We start from the raw sequence: 19,842 nt of genomic DNA, 5'->3' as shown, positions 1-19,842 counted from the left end.
CATGATTGACAGGCTTAGCTGTAAGGTATCTTTAATACTGATACACCTGAACACATGATGCTAAAGCCGATAAAGCTCCTAGGACACTTCATTTTTTTTTTATCCAGACAAATAGAAATGATGATCAGGTTATTCCTTTATAAGGACTGATTGACTGACCAGGGTGGCATAGAACAATAAAGGAAGCTGAAGTAGGAAAAAGCTAAGGAATCTCTGCTTTAAAGGCTTTCGGAGATCCCTGCTTGGCAAATAGGGAGTTTTCCAAATTTTTGTTTATGGTTATCTCTTCTTTTAGGGGAGTGTCATGCAGGTGCCTTCGAACAAACAGAAAGAGGGCAGAAGGGTCTCTCCAACCAAGGAAGCGTCTGAGAATGTATGGATCAGAGTTGCTGTGCTGGCATCAAAAAAGCTCACTTGTCCCCCTTCGCAGTTGAGAGAGATGCGGATCCTCGTGGGCTCCTCAGTCAGGACCAGGTCAGAGCGTTTTGATGGAGATACGGCCTGGTATTTCCCTAGGCATTTCCAAAACACCCAGTGCCTGGTCTGCTCATCAACATTTGTTACGTTCAGTGGTTTGCTGGCAACCCCTACAGTCCATCCTTCTCTATCTCCAACAATAACTTCCCAGAAATGTCTCCCTGTGGAGAACTTCTGACAGCCAAGGACACAAGGATGGCGTACAAATCTCATTGGGTCTGAGAGAAGATATTTTCCTTTAACTGGCTCAACTCCTTTGACACTTTTTCGATCTTCTGAGACTTCAAGGCGGCCACGATTGGCTGTGTCTGGATCCAGAGTTACATTCTCTGCAAGGGGGAAGAGAAGGAAGGAAGGAAGAACAAGAATATCAGCTGCAGGCCTGGTTTGTGTCTTCACCCCCCAAGAGTTTAACCCTCTTGTGTGAATGGAGTTCAGCTTCCAAACACTGCCCCCCCCCCCGGACTGGAAGACTCATTGTTTTTTTTAAACAACACCTAAGCATTGCCTGGTCAAGAGTCCTCCAACATTGGCCACTGTAAGACTTGTAGACTTCAACTAACAGAATTCCAATGGCTGATGGGGCTGCTATTGTCCAGGTCCCTCTGCTCCCTTTTCTCCAAGCACTCAGGCTCTCCCACTGTCTTAGTCCCATCCTCTGTTAACTGCCGGCCTCTTCAGCGCTCCTCTGGCCTTCTCCTTCCATTCACTTAGGTTGCCTTCGCCATCTTCCAGTCCATCTGCCTCCCCTCCATCTGCCACTAAGCTGCACACCTTCAGGATATGTTGACTACCTGTGCAGCTTTTGGCTCCTCCCCTCAGCTCTTCGTCTCTTGGCTCCACTGGTCAATTCCCCTAGTCTCTAGTCTCCCATGTGGCAACCACTCTGCTGATTACCGTCCAGCTTTGCCATCCTGGATGGGGAATTCTGGGAACTGAAGTCCACAAGTCTCACAATGGCCAAGTCCTTCAAACCCTTCATAGTGCTCCACCTCTTCCAGAAGATCAGGCAGAGCAAGAGGCTGCCATGTTTCAATTCTGAACTGGGAAAAGTCAGAAGGATCCCCCAGAGGTAATTTAGGACACATGATGGGATGTGAGGAAGCTCCGTCTTTTTCTCTACGAGCATCAGGGTATCACAGGGATGTACAAAAGGGGAGGATCTTATACAGGAAACCTCTGCTTTCACCAGTCTGATGGCCCACAGAGTGGAGGCAACCCTGATGCTCCAACTTTGCTATTTGCTTTGACCCAAAGGACCTAATTTCTGCTCCCAAAGACCTGGTCTCTCACCAACTTATAGTCAGGCAGTAAAATCAAGAGGATGTTATTAGCTTGGTAGGAATTCAAGATTCCTTTCACTCCCAGGTCATATTTTCCCATTTGTCCAGGTATTTCATTCTACACCAAGATTGGCTTCAGATTTTTAGATTACCGTATTTTTCAGAGTATAAGACGCACCAGAGTATAAGACACAGCTTAGTTTTTGGGGAGGAAAATAGGAAAAAAAAATCTGCCTACCAGGTATTCATCTGGCTATCATCCTTAGTCTGGTCAGCTTCAGCACATTAGTTTGCTGGTTTTTTTATCCCCTGCTTGGGGATAAAAAACAGCTTCTAAGGCACAGCTGAGAGGAAGCAGCAATGAGAAAAGCAGGCAAAGCTTCACTCGGCTGGTACCTGGTTAGGGCTGGAAAAAGCTTCTAAAGAACAGCTGAGAGTCGGAGCAAAGCAGGGAGACTGCTTCACTCAGGGAGTTGAGGGAGCAGGCAAAGCTGGGAAGATTGCTTGCTAGTGCTTCATTAGTGCCTCGGTGGGGCTGAAAAAAGCTTCCAAAAAGCTACATACGGAGTATAAGTTGCACCCAAATTTTCAGCCTCTTTTAGGGGGGGAAAGGTTCGTCTTACATTCCAAAAAATATGGTATGTATAGAACGGAACGGAGCGGAGCAGGAGTAGAGGAGTAGAACAGAACAGAACAGAACAACCGCTTGATTTGGCCAAATGTGATCAGTCACACAAGGAATTTTTCTCCACTGCATTAGCTAATATTGTACATATAGATGGCAAGTAATAGTTCATAAATCATATAATCATTAAAGTTTACTGGATCATCATAGTCTTATATAGTGATTAATCCAATATTTTTCTTTTTGATCTATTATGTTTCTCTTCACGTTACTGCATCAGAGCTTAAAATAGCAAGGAAATCCAATTCCTATAACTCATATTTACCTTCCTGTAGTTGAAGTCCACTTTCCAGAGTATCTGGGGAAGAAAAGGGAGGAATTCAGCATCTCATCCCTGGAATTGGAGCAACAAAAGGGCCTCCCTCAGATTCCCTGGTTTGCTTTCCTTGGCCTCAGATCAGGAAATAAGGAATAGGGAAAGCTACAAGCCAGAATCTCATTGGTGGCTATATATATTCCATCAGGTATAAATATATTCTACTATATATGCACCTCAGTGGTGCAGCGGACTAAAGTGCTATTAAGTGCTAGCACTTAGCTGCCAGCTGCCTACAATTAGTGCAAGTTCAAATCTCACCAGGCTCAAGGTTGACTCAGCCTTCCATCCTTTCGAGGTAGGTAAATTGAGGACCCGGATTGTGGGGCCAATAAGCCAACTTTGTATAGAACAACACCGGGGGGGGGGGGCGAAAGCCCTAATAAGCAGGTATATTCAAAAAAGTATGCAGGCTATTGCTATAATGCATTGTAAGCCGCCATGAGTCTACGGAGAAGGGCGGCATATAAATTGGACTAATAAATAATAAAAATAAATAAATTCCATATACAGGTAGTCCTCAATTTACAACTATTTTTTTAGTGACGTTATAGCAGCACTGACAAAGGAGCTTTATGATCGGTTCTCACACTTATGACGGTTGCAGCCTCCCCAGTCCCGTGATCAAAATTTGGGCACTTGGGAACCAGCTTGTATTTACGATGGTTGCAGCATCCCGTGATTCTGGGATTGTTATCTTCAACCTTCTTGGGGAGCTTCTGACACGCAAAATCAATGCATGAATCCAGATTCATTTATCAACCACGATTCCCTTAACTGCCGTGATTTTCTGAATAACTGTGGCAAAAAAGTTCGTAAAATGGGGCACTGTTCACTTAACAACTGCCTTGCTTAGCCACAGAAATTTTCAGCTCAACTGAGGTCGTAAATCAAGAACTACCTGTATGTATTCCATTATACTTTGTGGAAACTTATTCTGCTTCCCCAGTGATCAGGGCATATGGATTTGGGCCAGGGGTGGGTTCCACTTACCTTCACTACCGGTTCACAATGTGCGTGCGTGCGCAGAGTGTCTGTGATGATGTCCAGGTGGATGGGCGGAGCCTCCCGCCACCGCTACTACCAGTTTGCAAGATCCAGAGCGAACCGGTAGGAACCCACCACTGATTTGGGCTACGAAGAGTACAGGTAGTCTCCATTTACAATCCTAACTGAGACACTGATCCTGAAATCGATTCCTCTTTGATCCATGTGACACTGACCCAGAATCTCTCTTGGATGCTCAAAATGTCATCCAGTGTAAAACCTTGGTGGCTGTTTTTTACCTCTCAGTTTTTTCATGGCACTTTTCAGAAGCTCAGTCATATCACTGTAATCCCAGATTGTCCACTTCGGTTCTAGAAGTAAATCCACCGGATTTTCATATGTTTCCTTTGCCTGGTATCTGGCAAGACAAAATAACAGAATAACAGAGTTGGAAGCGACCTTGTAGGTCATCTAGTCCAACACACACACCACCAACCCCCAAGCAGGAGACCCCACACCATTTCTGACAGATGGCAGTCCGGCCTCTTCTTGAAAGCTTCCAGTGATGAAGCTCCCACAACGTCTGAAGGCAAAGCTCTTCCAGTGGTTCATTCTCCTCAGTCAGAATTTTTCTCTTATTTCCAGGTTGAATCTCTCCTTGATCAGTTTCCATCCATTATTCCTTGTCTGGCCTTCAGGTGCTTTGGAAAACAGATTGACCCCCTCCTCTCTGTGACAGACCCTCAAATATTGGAACACTGTTGCTATCATGTCTCCCCTGGTCCTTCTCTTCACTAGACTAGCCATGCCCAGTTCCTGCAACCGTTATCAACCTGCCAATAGAAGAAGCTTTCTAAACCATCAGATGGTGCTTGAGGATTGGCTAGCTACAGGATCTAATCTGAGTTGGTCACTGGAGGTTTTGACTTCTGAGCTTTCAGACTCGTGCTGGAGCCCATCCTTAGGGAACTTCTCTCTTTCTTTCTCTCTCTCTCCAGAATGTGTGCACTGGACTGTTCTACGCATTGTATTTATGTGGTGCCTGGTTGTGTGTGGCTTTTAGTTGTTAAGTGGGGTGTTGATGGACAGCTATTAACTCATTGATTGTCATTTTCTTGTGTTGCCCTGTCCTCGGATCCTAAGTACCTGGTAAGCTGGTGGGAAATCAGCACTCCTGTTGACTGAGAAGGGCCCTGTTTCCATGGCTTCAGTCATTTCTCTGGCTAGCTATTCAAATATGGGTACCATGTGTGACTCAGTGGATCCTGATCCAGAACTGCACTCATCCACCTTCGTCATGTTCAAGGAGAGATCTAGTAAAGGCCAATAAGTTTCAGTTTTGGGGCTCCCTACTCTTGAAAATTCTTGTGAATCTCTTGGCCAAAACAATGGATTGTATCTTACCAAATGATTGATGACACATGACTACTATGGGTGACGTAGGTAATTAGACGATGGATATAACATTCAAACTGATCTTGATGGATTTTAGTTCTGCATTTAACACAATTCTTCCACATAGACTAGTGTCTATCTAAACTTAAGGACCTTGGACTTTCTCATTCAATCTACCTTTGGATTATGGATTTCCTGTCTGGCTGCTCTCAAGAGGGTCAGATTAGGTAATCACACCTCCTCGGCCCTTATTCTTAACACTGGTAAACCACAGGGTTGTGTGTTGAGTCCCTTACTCTATACTTTTTACGTACATGACTGCATTCTCACTCACGCCACTAATACTATTATTAAATTTGCAGATGATACAACAATGGTAGGACTCATCTCCAGGGGGGATGAGTCTGCCTATTGAGATGAGGTGGACCAGTTGCTTTCACTGTGTGGAGACAATAATTTGGTCCTTACCACCAATAAGACCAAGGAGTTTATAGTGGACTACAGAAGGAATAGATCAGATATCCAGCCCTCGCTTATCAATGGAGACCAGGTGGAGCAAGTGGCCAGGTTTAGGTTTTTGGGTGTTATCATAAAAGAGGATCTGACCTCGGGTGCTCACACTGCAGCACTGGTCAAAAGGGCCCAGCAGAGATTATACTACTTGAGACTACTCAGGAAAAAACAACCGAATGAAAAACTGCAGGTGACCTTCTACCGCTGCACTATAGAGAGTATCTTAACTTACTGCACCTGTGTATGGTTTGCCAATTGCACCGTGGCAGATAGGACAGCGCTCCAGAGGGTTAACATCATTGCCCAGAGGATCATTGGTTGCCCCCTCCCCTCCTTGGAAGAGCTTTATAGCTCCCGCTGCCTTAAGAAAGTTCAAAACGTTCCCAAAGATCCATCTCATCCTGGGCACCCCTTTTGTTGAACTATTGCCATCTGGCAGACGGTAAATAAAAACAAGGACAAATAGGCTGAAAAACAGCTTCTATCCCAGAGAGGTAACTATGTTGAATTCTACTGTATAGTGCAATACTAATGCAGTATCACAGGTTTTCAATTTAATTGTGTAGAATGTGAAGGATATGTGTTTTTGTTTTATTATTATTATTTATAGTTTTCTTATGTATGATGTACACTGAAGATGGCATTTAATTTCATTGTACGAGGTGCAATGACACCAAAGTAAACTTAAATTTAAAGGTAATGCAATGAAATTGCAGATAACATCTGTCACAATGTCCCTGTAATCACAATTCAGGTGCTTGGCAACTGGCATGTATTTATGACAGTTGCATTACTTGGAATAGCTTACATCCTACAATACCTTTAAAACCATCAAACATCTGTCTCTTCTTAGAAAGGACTCAATAGGTGGAAAAAAATGCCAAATTAAATCTAAACGTCTGGTTGAGTGTGTGACGGACTATAACAATTCACCATATCAAATAATGCTAATTATGTCCTGTTGAGGTTGTCTAAGGAAATTGATGAGTATTTGTTAGCAACCAGTTACAACGGCTCTCAAAAAACTGACTCACAACCATTTTCACACTTAACATCTGTCACAGTTTCCCTGTAATCACTATTCTGGTGCTTGGCAACTGGCATGTATTTATGATAGTTGCATTACTTGGAACAGCTTACACCCTACAATGATACCTTCAAACCCATCAAACATCTGTCTCTTCTTGGGAAGGACTCAATAGGCAGATAAAACGGCCAAATTCAGTCTAAACGTTTGGCTGACTATGCAACCAACAATAATTGATCATCTCAAATATTGCTAATTATATGTCATCCATTCACTTAGGTTGCCTTCGCCATCTTCCAGTCCATCTGCCTCCCCTCCAGCTGCCACTAAGCTGCACACCTTCAGGATTCCTGGATGGGGAATTCTGGGAACTGAAGTCCACAAGTCTCACAATGGCCAAGTCCTTCAAATACTTCATAGCGCTCCACCTCTTCCAGAAGATCAGGCAGAGCAAGAGGCTGCCATGTTTCAATTCTGAACTGGGAAAAGTCAGAAGGATCCCCCAGAGGTAATTTAGGACACATGATGGGATGTGAGGAAGCTCCGTCTTTTTCTCTACGAGCATCAGGGTATCACAGGGATGTACAAAAGGGGAGGATCTTATACAGGAAACCTCTGCTTTCACCAGTCTGAGGGCCCACAGAGTGGAGGCAACCCTGATGCTCCAACTTTGCTATTTGCTTTGACCCAAAGGACCTAATTTCTGCTCCCAAAGACCTGGTCTCTCACCAACTTATAGTCAGGCAGTAAAATCAAGAGGATGTTATTAGCTTGGTAGGAATTCAAGATTCCTTTCACTCCCAAGTCATATTTTCCCATTTGTCTAGGTATTTCATTCTACACCAAGATTGGCTTCAGTTTTTTAGATTATCATATTTTTCAGAGTATAAGACGCACCGGAGTATAAAACACAGCTTAGTTTTTGGGGAGGAAAATAGGAAAAAAAAATCTGCCTACCAGGTATTCATCTGGCTATCGTCCTTAGTCTGGTCAGCTTCAGCACATTAGTTTGCTGGTTTTTTATCCCCTGCTTGGGGATAAAAAACAGCTTCTAAGGCACAGCTGAGAGGAAGAGCAATGAGAAAAGCAGGCAAAGCTTCACTCGGCTGGTACCTGGTTAGGGCAGAAAAAAGCTTCTAAAGAACAGCTGAGAATCGGAGCAAAGCAGGGAGACTGCTTCACTCAGGGAGTTGAGGGAGCAGGCAAAGCTGGGAAGATTGCTTGCTAGTGCTTCATTAGTGCCTCGGTGGGGCTGAAAAAAAGCTTCCAGAAAGCTACATACAGAGTATAAGTTGCACCCAAATTTTCAGCCTCTTTTAGGGGAGGAAAGGTTCGTCTTACATTCCAAAAAATATGGTATGTATAGAACGGAACGGAGCGGAGCGGAGCAGGAGTAGAGGAGTAGAACAGAACAGAACAGAACAGAACAACAGCTTTATTTGGCCAAATGTGATCAGTCACACAAGGAATTTTTCTCCACTGCATTAGCTAATATTGTACATATAAATGGCAAGTAATAGTTCATAAATCATATAATCATTAAAGTTTACTGGATCATCATAGTCTTATATAGTAATTAATCCTATATTTTTCTTTTTGATCTATTATGTTTCTCTTCACGTTACTGGCATCAGAGCTTAAAATAGCAAGGAAATCCAATTCCTATAACTCATATTTACCTTCCTGTAGTTGAAGTCCACTTTCCAGAGTATCTGGGGAAGAAAAGGGAGGAATTCAGCATCTCATCCCTGGAATTGGAGCAACAGAAGGGCCTCCCTCAGATTCCCTGGTTTGCTTTCCTTGGCCTCAGATCAGGAAATAAGGAATAGGGAAAGCTACAAGCCAGAATGTCATTGGTGGCTATATATATTCCATCAGGTATAAATATGTTCTACTATATATGCACCTCAGTGGTGCAGCGGACTAAAGTGCTATTAAGTGCTAGCGCTTAGCTGCCAGCTGCCTACAATTAGTGCAAGTTCAAATCTCACCAGGCTCAAGGTTGACTCAGCCTTCCATCCTTTCGAGGTAGGTAAATTGAGGACCCGGATTGTGGGGCCAATAAGCCAACTTTGTATAGAACAACACCGCGGGGGGGGGGAAGCCCTAATAAGCAGGTATATTCAAAAAAGTATGCAGGCTATTGCTATAATGCAATGTAAGCCGCCCTGAGTCTACGGAGAAGGGCGGCATATAAATTGGACTAATAAATAATAAAAATAAATAAATAAATTCCATATACAGGTAGTCCTCAATTTACAACTATTTTTTTAGTGACGTTATAGCAGCACTGACAAAGGAGCTTTATGATCGGTTCTCACACTTATGACGGTTGCAGCCTCCCCAGTCCCGTGATCAAAATTTGGGCACTTGGGAACCAGCTTGTATTTACGATGGTTGCAGCATCCCATGATTCTGGGATTGTCCTCTTCAACCTTCCTGGGGAGCTTCTGACACGCAAAATCAATGCATGAATCCAGATTCATTTATCAACCACGATTCACTTAAGTGCCGTCATTTTCTGAATAACTGTGGCAAAAAAGTTTGTAAAATGGGGCGCTGCTCACTTAACAACTGCCTTGCTTAGCAACAGAAATTTTCAGCTCAACTAAGGTCGTAAGTCAAGAACTACCTGTATGTATTCCATTATACTTAGTGGAAACTTATTCTGCTTCCCCAGTGATCAGGGCATATGGATTTGGGCCAGGGATGGGCTCCACTTACCTTCACTACCGGTTCACAATGTGCGTGCGTGCGCAGAGTGTCTGTGATGATGTCCAGGTGGATGGGCAGAGCCTCCCACCGCCGCTACTACCAGTTTGCAAGATCCAGAGCGAACCGGTAGGAACCCACCACTGATTTGGGCTACGAAGACTACAGGTAGTCTCCATTTACAATCCTAACTGAGACACTGATCCTGAAATCGATCCCTCTTTGATCCATGTGACATTGACCCAGAATCTCTCTTGGATGCTCAAAATGTCATCCAGTGTAAAACCCCAGCGGCTGTTTTTTACCTCTCAGTTTTTTCATGGCACTTTTCAGAAGCTCAGTCATATCACTGTAATCCCAGATTGTCCACTTTGGCTCTAGAAGTAAATCCACCGGATTCTCATATGTTTCCTTTGCCTGGTATCTGGCAAGACAAAATAGCAGAACAACAGAGTTGGAAGGGACCTTGTAGGTCATCTAGTCCAACACACACACCACCAACCCCTAAGCAGGAGACCCCACACCGTTTCTGACAGATGGCAGTCCTGCCTCTTCTTGAAAGCTTCTAGTGATGAAGCTCCCACAACGTCTGAAGGCAAAGCTCTTCCAGTGGTTCATTCTCCTCAGTCAGAATTTTTCTCTTATTTCCAGGTTGAATCCCTCCTTGATCAGTTTCCATCCATTATTCCTTGTCTGGCCTTCAGGTGCTTTGGAAATCAGGTTGACCCCCTCCTCTCTGTGACAGACCCTCAAATATTGGAACACTGTTGCTATCATGTCTCCCCTGGTCCTTCTCTTCACTAGACTAGCCATGCCCAGTTCCTGCAACCTTTATCAATATGCCAATAGAAGAAGCTTTCTAAACCATCAGATGGTGCTTGAGGATTGGCTAGCTACAGGATCTAATCTGAGTTGGTCACTGGAGGTTTTGACTTCTGAGCTTTCAGACTCGTGCTGGAGCCCATCCTTAGGGAACTTCTCTCTCTCTCTCTCTCTCTCTCTCTCTCTCTCCAGAATGTGTGCACTGGGCTGTTCTACGCATTGTATTTATGTGGTGCCTGGTTGTGTGTGGCTTTTAGTTGTTAAGTGGGGTGTTGATGGACAGCTATTAACTCATTGATTGTCATTTTCTTATGTTGCCCTGTCCTCGGATCCCAAGTACCTGGTAAGCTGGTGGGAAATCAGCACTCCTGTTGACTGAGAAGGGCCCTGTTTCCATGGCTTCAGTCATTTCTCTGGCTAGCTATTCAAATATGGGCACCATGTGCGACTCAGTGGATCCTGATCCAGAACTGCACTCATCCACCTTCGTCAAGTTCAAGGAGAGATCTAGTAAAGGCCAATAAGTTTCAGTTTTGGGGCTCCCTACTCTTGAAAATTCTTGTGAATCTCTTGGCCAAAACAATGGATTGTATCTTACCAAATGACTGATGACACATGACTACTATGGGTGACGTAGGTAATTAGACGATGGATATAATATTCAAACTGATCTTGATGGATTTTAGTTCTGCATTTAACACAATTCTTCCACATAGACTAGTGTCTATCTAAACTTAAGGACCTTGGACTTTCTCATTCAATCTACCTTTGGATTATGGATTTCCTGTCTGGCTGCTCTCAAGAGGGTCAGATTTATTTATTTATTTATTTATTTGTTTAAATTTCTATACCGCCCTTCTCCAAATAGGACTCCAAATAGGATTAGGTAATCACACCTCCTCGGCCCTTATTCTTAACACTGGTAAACCACAGGTTGTGTGTTGAGTCCCTTACTCTATACTCTTTACGTACATGACTGCATTCTCACTCACGCCAATAATACTATTATTAAATTTGCAGATGATAGAACAATGGTAGGACTCATCTCCAGGGGGTGGGATGAGTCTGCCTACCGAGATGAAGTGGACCAGTTGCTTTCACTGTGTGGAGACAATAATTTCGTCCTTACCACCAATAAGACCAAGGAATTTATAGTGGACTACAGAAGGAACAGATCAGATATCCAGCCCTCGCTTATCAATGGAGACCAGGTGGAGCAAGTGGCCAGGTTTAGTTTTTTGGGTGTTATCATAAAAGAGGATCTGACCTGGGGTGCTCACACTGCAGCACTGGTCAAAGGGGCCCAGCAGAGATTATACTACTTGAGACTACTCAGGAAAAAACAACCGTGGTAAATAAAAACAAGGACAAATAGGCTGAAAAACAGCTTCTATCCCAGAGAGGTAACTATGTTGAATTCTACTGTATAGTGCAATACTAATGCAGTATCACAGGTTTTCAATTTAATTGTGTAGAATGTGAAGGATATGTTTTTGTTTTTGTTTTATTATTATTATTTATAGTTTTCTTATGTATGATGTACACTGAAGATGGCATTTAATTTTGATGTACGAGGTGCAATGACACAAAGTAAACTTAACCTTAAACTTAAAGGTAATGCAATGAAATAGCAGATAACATCTGTCACAATGTCCTTGTAATCACTATTCTGGTGCTTGGCAACTGGCATGTATTTATGATAGTTGCATTACTTGGAACAGTTTACATCATACAATGATACCTTCAAAACCATCAAACATCTGTCTCTTCTTGGGAAAGATTCAATAGGCAGGTAAAATGGCCAAATTCAGTCTAAACATCTGGCTGACTATGCAACCAACAATAATTGATCATATCCAATATTGCTAATTATATTGTGTTGAAGTTATCTGAGGAAATGTCTAAAAAGCCCTGAAATACAGTACGCAATCTTTACATTAAAATACTCCGAAATACAAACAGAACTTCCCAAAATAGGAAAACTATTGGAGGAGCTGCTAATCTCTGAGACTGTAAAGAAAAGGGTAGATTTACTTACTTCTTCAAGATGCTTCCAATGTCCTAAAAATAAGAGAGACAAAGCATTGAAAAGAGCCATTTCCTAAGCAGAAAATTAAATTCTTACATTTACAAAAACAAATGAGTGAAACCTCTGGACAACCAGACACTAACAGACAGATAAAATACTTCCATTTTTTTCAAAGAAAAAAAATCCCATTGCTCTTTTTTCCTCAGCTGTTCAACCTCTTTTGGAGAGGTATTGTTTTTACTTTTTTGTCTGAGAAAAATTATACCCTACTTGAATTCAACACAATTACAGAATATATATATATATAACACATAATAGCAAAAAGAAAAGACCATTTGAAAAACAAAACAGTGCATCAATAGAATAAAAACATGTCCTGCATTTATGCTTCCAGAATGAAGGCACTTTGGAAAATCCAGGTGGTTATAATACTTTGTAGAAAGAAATCAGTGTAGGGTTTTTCCTTGCCTGGAGATTAAGGGGAGGGGGAGACCCTACAAAGAACACCCACCACTACATCCTCTAATAGGGGACAGGAACCTCAAATTGTGAAGAATATAGAGACAGTGACCAGTACTTTGAATTCCTGCTTTTTGCATGGCCTGCTTTTTCTGTATCAAATTATGTATCCCTAATTTAAGCCAATACAGTTAGTCCTTGACTAAATAGCTCATTTGGTGACCGTTCCTTTCCATAGAGTCAAATGCAGACAGAATCCTACATGGAGACATGGGAAGGTATATCAACCTCCACAAGAGAAGAAGGGATGGAAAAAGTGATGGAGCTAGAAAAAATGACAAAATTGACTGCTTTAATTAGATATGACCCATTGCTTCTACTTGGAAGCTGCTTCTAAACTTTCTGCTTGAGATAGAAAAAAAAAAGAACTCTTGATACTTGATTTTTCTTATTAGACTAATCTGTTTTTATACACATGGCTAATAATGAGTAAATATAAAAAAATAACTTGAGGCTGTAATTTTATTTTGTATTTTACTGTGCTGAAAATGTTTTGTTTTCCCTTTATCTGACACTTCCTTCCCATTCTTATCCTTCTCCGTTTCCCTATTTTCTTTATTTCCATTTGTACTTTTCACTATTATAATTTCAATTAAATTTCTGGGGAGGGGGAAGGGAAGAGTCAAAAAGAGTATTCTGTGGAGGGGCTAAAGCAGGCTATTCCATTTCATCATTGGTACACCATGATACCAAAAAAATGCTGAGACAGAGAGGAGCAATAAAGGTGATAAGGGCTCTGGAGGCCAAACTGTACAATGAATGGCAAAGGGGACTCAGCCTAACAAAGAGAAGGCTTAGGGGAGACCCTACAGCCATCTTCCAATACTTGGAAGGCTGTCATAGAGAAAAGGGCATGATTTAGTCTCCGTAGCACCTGAAGGCAGGACAAGAGGCATGGGGTGAAAACTCAGCACAAAGAGATCCAACCTAAAATACAAAAGAATTTCCTGACAGTGAGAAGTATTTATCAGTGGAACAGCTTCCCTCCCAGAGTTCTGGGTGATCCATCACTGGAGGCTTCCAATAATAGATTTGTTCCGGATGGAATAAGGACTCTGCCTTGGGCAGAGAAGATCTCCAAGGTCCCTTCCAGCCCTAGGATTCTATGATCTCTATGATACAACCTGACCTGTAAGAGTTTGCTGGCTGGCTGCTGAAGCTTCTCTTCTATCTCCTGGATGAGATGGTCAAGAGAGCCCAGTTCCTCCATGTGCTTGGCCAAACCCTTCTCCTTTCTTGCCATAATATCCTTCTCCGTTTCTTCCATTTTAGTCAATAGAAGCTTCTCCTGTCCTTCTAACCAGAGTTGTAGCTCTCTGAATTCAGCCATTACACTTTTTTTCACTTTGTCGATGCGATCCTAGAACAAGAAAGAGAAAAAGCAAATGGCATAATTTTATTTTATTTTAATTATTTTATTTAATAATTTTAATTTTGTCATGATAATTAAATGGATTCCTTGAAGAATCCAAAAGTGAAGTGGGAGAATTTCCTAGGAAGAAAAAAATCCTTTTGACATTAAAAAACACAAGGGGGAAGTTTCTAAAAAGAAAAAAAAAAGGCTCCAGTTTAAATGATCTCTCATGAAAATTTTCTTAGCAATCAGGGATTTCAAAAATGTAGACAGAAAAATGTTTGTGTTCACAATTTTTTCAGTGATGAAATACGATTTGCCTTAATTTATTAAGGAAGCCAAACCTATTGCATAAAACACAGCTCATGGGATAGGGGCACTTAACCCAACTGAGACTCATTCAGCCAATGGTGACATCTCAGTCCCCAGGTTAAGAACAAGTTCTGTGCCTCACACAGTCTTTAACTTTGAATTAATTTAAGTCAGAACTTGTACTTAGAGACAGGCTGCCTATTATTAAAGATGGCGACTGAGGTTCTCCTTCCTATTAGCTCAGAAGCTCCTCACCGTTGGATCAATACTTACAAGCATCTCCTGCACAGTTTGCTCTGTGTCTCCTTTGTATGTAGCTATTTTTTCTTTCTGCTCCTTCTGAGCCTTCAGGCAATCCTCCACCTTGATCTGAAAAATATAAGTTTTGAGTTTCTTTTCTGTAAAGAATTACATCGGAGGGAAGACCCAGTTAGAAGACCCAGTATATTCAATCATCATAAATACATGACAGTTGGCAAACGTCCAAATTTTGATCCTGTGACCATGGAATGCCTGCAATGATCACAAGGGTAAAAAACATTCTGTCACTTTTTTCATTGCCAAGGACTCCCTGCAAGGGCATTAAAGTGAGCTGCCTGAGTTTCCTGGTTGCAATCATCCCAGAAGCATCACTGAGAAATGAAAGTTTGGGCTGATCCAGCAGGAGTGGTTTTTGGCCTCTGCACTCAAGATTTGGACTCCATGACAATTTCGCTCTAGAGCAAATGTGGAAAGGGAGCTGGTGAAGGGAGCCTATTTCTTCCTACAGGCAATTTCTGTTGCTAAGCAAGACAGTTAAGGGAAGTTTTGTCTCATTTTACAACCTTTCTTCCAAATGTTGTTAAGTGAATCACTGCCATTGTCAGGTTAGTCACACAGCTGTTAAGCGAATCTGGCTTTCCCATTGACTTTGCTTATCAGAAGGTGGCAAAGGGTGAACACAAGAGCCCAGGACAACACAACATGACAGTTGACATGACAAGCATCTGAATTTTGATCAGTGACAACAGGGATGTCAACCTGTTTTTTAAACATTGCAGGCAGGGAGATAAGGGGTGGGATAAAGCAGGAGGAAGCAAGTAAAGAGGTAAAAAGACTGCGAGGGCTGGCACTGGATGCCCCTCCGCAGCGATTCCTCCTGGCTGACTCCTACCTGGAATTCCTGGAAAGCCTCCTCCGCAGGGATCACCGAGTGGCCCTTGTGCTCTTTGGATAGGTAGCAGACCACGCAGATGAGAGTCTCATGGTGCTTACAAAAGAGTTTGCGGGGCTCCTGGTGCTTTGGGCAGAAGCTCCATCCTTCCTCGCCCCAAGGACCTCCGCATCGCCTGGCCACTTCAGCCACCCGCGCCAGCTGTCTGCAGGGCGCGAAGGTCTGTCCGCACTGGGGACAGGAAGCCTCCGATTCCGACGTCCCCCAACTGCGAGTCAGGCAGCCCCGGCAGAAGTTGTGGCCGCACTCCGGGATGAGCACGGGGTCCTGGAAAAAGTCCAGGCAAATGGAGCAGGTGGCTTCTTCCACCAAATCCTGCAAGGACGCTTCAGCTGCCATCACCGCTTCCTCTGCCGGGACAAAGAAAGAGAAAGATAAGTTTAGTTTCTTTTCCTCCAAAACAGGTGACCGTCTTTGGGCTGCGCCTAGGCAGGAAACCAAAATGAATTTTTTGTTCCTCTTGCGATCAGCTTCACTGGCTTCTTAAAGAAGAACTGCAGTATGTTGAAAGGAACAAATTGGGGAGGAGTAAACAGTTGCGGGACGGACCCCTGATCAATTATTATTAGCCCAACCAGCTCATTAAGGGGGAAATTGTTTTAAAAACTGGAGAGAAGGAGGCATCCCTGGGACTAATCACCAATCAATTACAATTGATCCCAGCATCCTGTTAAAGAGAAAAAAAAGTTTTTAAAAACTGGGGAGAAGCCAAAATTCATGGGATGCTCCCCCACCCCATCAAATATTGATCCAAACATTCTGCTAAAGGACAGGTGGGGAACCATGGGCCCTTTATGACTTGTGGATTTCAAATGGTATATAGGGCCTCCTGTTTGAGCAGGGGGCTAGACTAGACGACCTCCAAGGGCCCTTCCAGCTCTATTCTGATTGATTGATTGACTGATTGATTGATTGATTGACTTATTCGTGAGCCAGCTGGCTCAGGAATTTTGGGAGCTGAAGTCTGCAAATTATAAAAGGGCCATAGTTCCTCCCCCCACACACACACACTTGCTAAAGGGAAAGATATTGAAAAATCCTGGGGAGAAAGAAACATCCATAGGACAGATTCCCAATCAATTATTATTGATCCAACCAGTTTGTTAAAGGGGAAAATGGTTTTTAAAAACTAGGAAGAAGGAAGCCTGTGACCAGAGGGAGTAAACTTGGAATGAAAGAGACAGTAAGAAGCCCTTGATAAAAGCCCAAATCTAATGCTGCAAATGATGGGATGTCTCAGAGATAAAGGAAAAGGACAGGTAGAAATTAATCTCTTTTCTTTGGTCACTTTTAATACAAATATCCAGCAGAGGAAGAACTGCCTGGACTGCCCCCTTCCCAGCCAGCCAATCAGGAAATGGACCAGGAAAAGCTCTAAAACTGGCCAAAAGTCAAGGTGAAGAGGCAGCCTGGGGCAGTCCGTACAAGGGAGATAAGGCAGAAGACTTATCTTGTAGATGTAGAATATGGAATATATAAAATGTGGAATAAGATCATTTGCTGAATAGAAATCTTCAAGTTTGAGGTGCCTTAAGGCAAAAGATGGATAGAAAGAGTTATTAGTAGCCTCAGGCCAATTTAGGAGGGGAGAGGGAGGAAATCTGGTGGGTGGAGAACATTTTATACACCTTTGCTCTTTTTTCAAGGGCTTTTTCAGGAGGCTTCTTTAATCAGAACAGAGTCTCTGAGAGGCCATAGACAGTCCCAAGCCCCCTCCTTTATCTTGCCTTTTTGGTGGTGGCACATAATTTCTGGATGACCTCCCCAGAGTCCTTTAACTGGCACCCACAGTGGCATCATTTTGGCACCAGGTGAAGGCATTTCTGGGAAGGAAGGAAGGACGGAAGGAAGGAAGGAAGGAAGGAAGGAAGGAAGGAAGGAAGGAGAGCACCACGAATATGACTGCAACTACAGTACCAGTACTAAACAGGTTTAGGGCCTGGAAACTTTAGAGACCTAATTTATAGAATTCACATCTAAATCTCTTTTGAATATTCCCCAGAAGTGGGGAGATGCTGCAAAGCAGGAACAACCCTAGAGGGAGTCAACAAAGGCCTAAGGGAGGGAAGCCCCACCCCTTATTTGTGAGGAAGGCAGAGCTGGCTGACACCTTGAGTTTGTTGACATCCCTTGGGACACCCTGGCCGTAATCCCCATCCCTTTTGAGGTTCTGTTGGGCTAGATCAGTGACTCTCAATTTGACATTTCACTACCTCAGAATTACAGCGTTCTATCTGACATTTTTGTCAAAAATGAGTTAAGAATGTGACAAGGTTCTATCTACCATGACTTAATTTTTTAACAACTTATTTCGTAAAATTTCTAAATAGATTCGCCACAAATAGCAAAATGACAAGGTTCTATCTACACTATCGCAAGAAAACTCAGAACTACAGGGTTCGATTTGCAGCAGCCAATTGTCGTGCTTGGCTGCTCCCATGTGACGGAGCAAGGATGGAGCCTGCAGCGCTCCATCCTTCTGGACACGTGAATACCAAAATAATGTCTCTTTTCCACGATAGGGAAGCAAGTTCAGACTTATAGGAACCAAGTGGATCCGAGTATGTTCCAGAAACTGAAGATACCAATCGGATATGGAACTTTTAATTGCGTATTCTGTGCTTTAAGTCTATACCATTCACTAACGCTATTACAGTGCAGGCCCGGAAAATTGGAACACGGTCACCATCTGTGCCTTTGAAAAGAAGATGAGGAAACCTGCTTTGCCAATACCGCCTGCTGCATCTGTTACATTGCCTGTGCCTAAGACAGAGCTACAGCAGTGGTGGATTGCCCCCCGGTTCGGACCGGTTCTATAGAACCGGTAGTAAAACCAGTGGGAGGCTCCACCCACTGACCTTGATGTTACCAGAAGCGATCTGCGCATGCGCAGAAGCAAAGCGGGTACGCGAGCGATCCCGTTACGAACCGGTAGTAAAGTTAAGTAGAACCCACCCCTGAGCTACAAGTACACACACTATCCAAAGCAAAACAAGATGACATAGAAAGTATGCTCAAATGGATGCTTTAAGTCGATAATGACTATTACTGCACCATTTTGAAGGAACCGTTATGCAAAAATGGGGTTAAATAGTAATTCTCGGTATTCAGACATGCATTCTTACATTTAATGCTGAACCTTCAAATAGTAATTTACAAGCATTTTATGGTCACAAAAACAAATTCGAGTTAATATCAAGTTGAATTCAGTACTTTTTTCAAAAAAAATTTTTATTAAGCTTTGTAATTCTCATTTTTATGGTGTAACTTAGTGTGACAAAGTTCTATCTGATATTCGGAGCCTCTAATATGACCCCAAGATGAGTCACCATCGGCCTCATTTTTTTTTCTTGCATGCACCATTTGTTGGTAGGCTCACCTACCAAACGTTTTCCTTCTATGTACAATGGGGTAACCAGTAAAATTTTTCAAATGTTTAAGGCTCATTTCCCAAAAAATGGTCGCGACACACATAGAACCCTGTAATTCTGAGGTAGCGATATGTGAAGTCAAATAATAAGCATTTTAACATTTCCCATTTATGAGCATCCTTATGGTTACTTTATCAAAATTCAGTCGCTTGGCAATTGGCTCATATTTATGACGGTTGCAGTGTCCCCCCTTTATGACCTTCTGACAATGGGGAAATGGAATTCATTAGCAACTGTGTCACTAACATGACACATGCAGTGATTCACTTAACAACTGTGACAAGAAAGATCATCATGTAGGCACTATCCCCAAAAGGGACACTGGGGTCCCCTTGCCCTCTTTTCCAACCATCCAAACGCCTTCCTCTGCTACAGTCTGTTTGTTATTGGTTGCCACTCCATTCGGGTCCCTTGCTCAGGCACCTCCACTTGCCCTGCTCGGCTGGACTCTGCTGCATTGCCCTTCCAGTCGGTCCCTTCCGGAGTCTCCTCTCAACAGGTGGATTACGCGGCTGGTGGTGGTCAGACGGCCAATCAGCCAGTTCTTCCTCTCTCCCCTCTTTATCTCTGCTGCTTGCTGGTCTGTCCTACCACTTCCTCTGCTCCTCTGTTGATTCCCCTGCCTGCCTCCCTTTCTCTCCATCTCTTTCCCCTTCCTCCTCCTCCTCCTTTCTCAGCCTTTCCTCACACACTTTTCCCTACCTTTCTCCACACTCCACTCTCCTTCACATTCCTTTCTCCCCCTTTCCTCAACCTGTTCTCATGCG

General features: G+C 43.1%; 1 protein-coding gene across 1 annotated transcript; it reads right to left on the bottom strand.

Moving 5' to 3' along the window:
• Window positions 1-51: 51 nt before the first annotated feature.
• LOC139309317 (E3 ubiquitin-protein ligase TRIM39-like) lies at window positions 52-15,983 on the bottom strand. The gene is made up of 7 exons (XM_070933372.1): window positions 15,585-15,983; window positions 14,705-14,800; window positions 13,895-14,125; window positions 12,256-12,278; window positions 9,701-9,819; window positions 8,363-8,395; window positions 52-806 (listed from the first exon to the last, which is right to left on the bottom strand). Exons 1-7 carry the CDS (start codon window positions 15,981-15,983, stop codon window positions 292-294), a joined length of 1,416 nt encoding a protein of 471 aa, XP_070789473.1. The 3' UTR covers window positions 52-291.
• Between the last annotated feature and the right edge of the window lie 3,859 nt (window positions 15,984-19,842).

The sequence above is a fragment of the Pituophis catenifer genome, unplaced genomic scaffold (assembly GCF_029215685.1).
Source record: "Pituophis catenifer annectens isolate HBS135680 unplaced genomic scaffold, rPitCat1.0.hap2 SCAF_2, whole genome shotgun sequence".
Taxonomy (NCBI): domain Eukaryota; kingdom Metazoa; phylum Chordata; class Lepidosauria; order Squamata; family Colubridae; genus Pituophis; species Pituophis catenifer.
This window is presented reverse-complemented; position numbering and strand designations above follow the sequence as displayed.

Bases quoted from the DNA above. Each gene is read 5' to 3' on its own strand.
- LOC139309317 (XM_070933372.1), bottom strand. From the start codon at position 15,983: ATGGCAGCTGAAGCGTCCTTGCAGGATTTGGTGGAAGAAGCCACCTGC. The intron at 14,801-15,584 runs GTAGGAGTCAGC...TATATTTTTCAG, and splicing joins AGGCTTTCCAGGAATTCCAG to ATCAAGGTGGAGGATTGCCT. The intron at 807-8,362 runs GTAAATATGAGT...TCCCCCTTGCAG, and splicing joins TGGACTTCAACTACAGGAAG to AGAATGTAACTCTGGATCCA.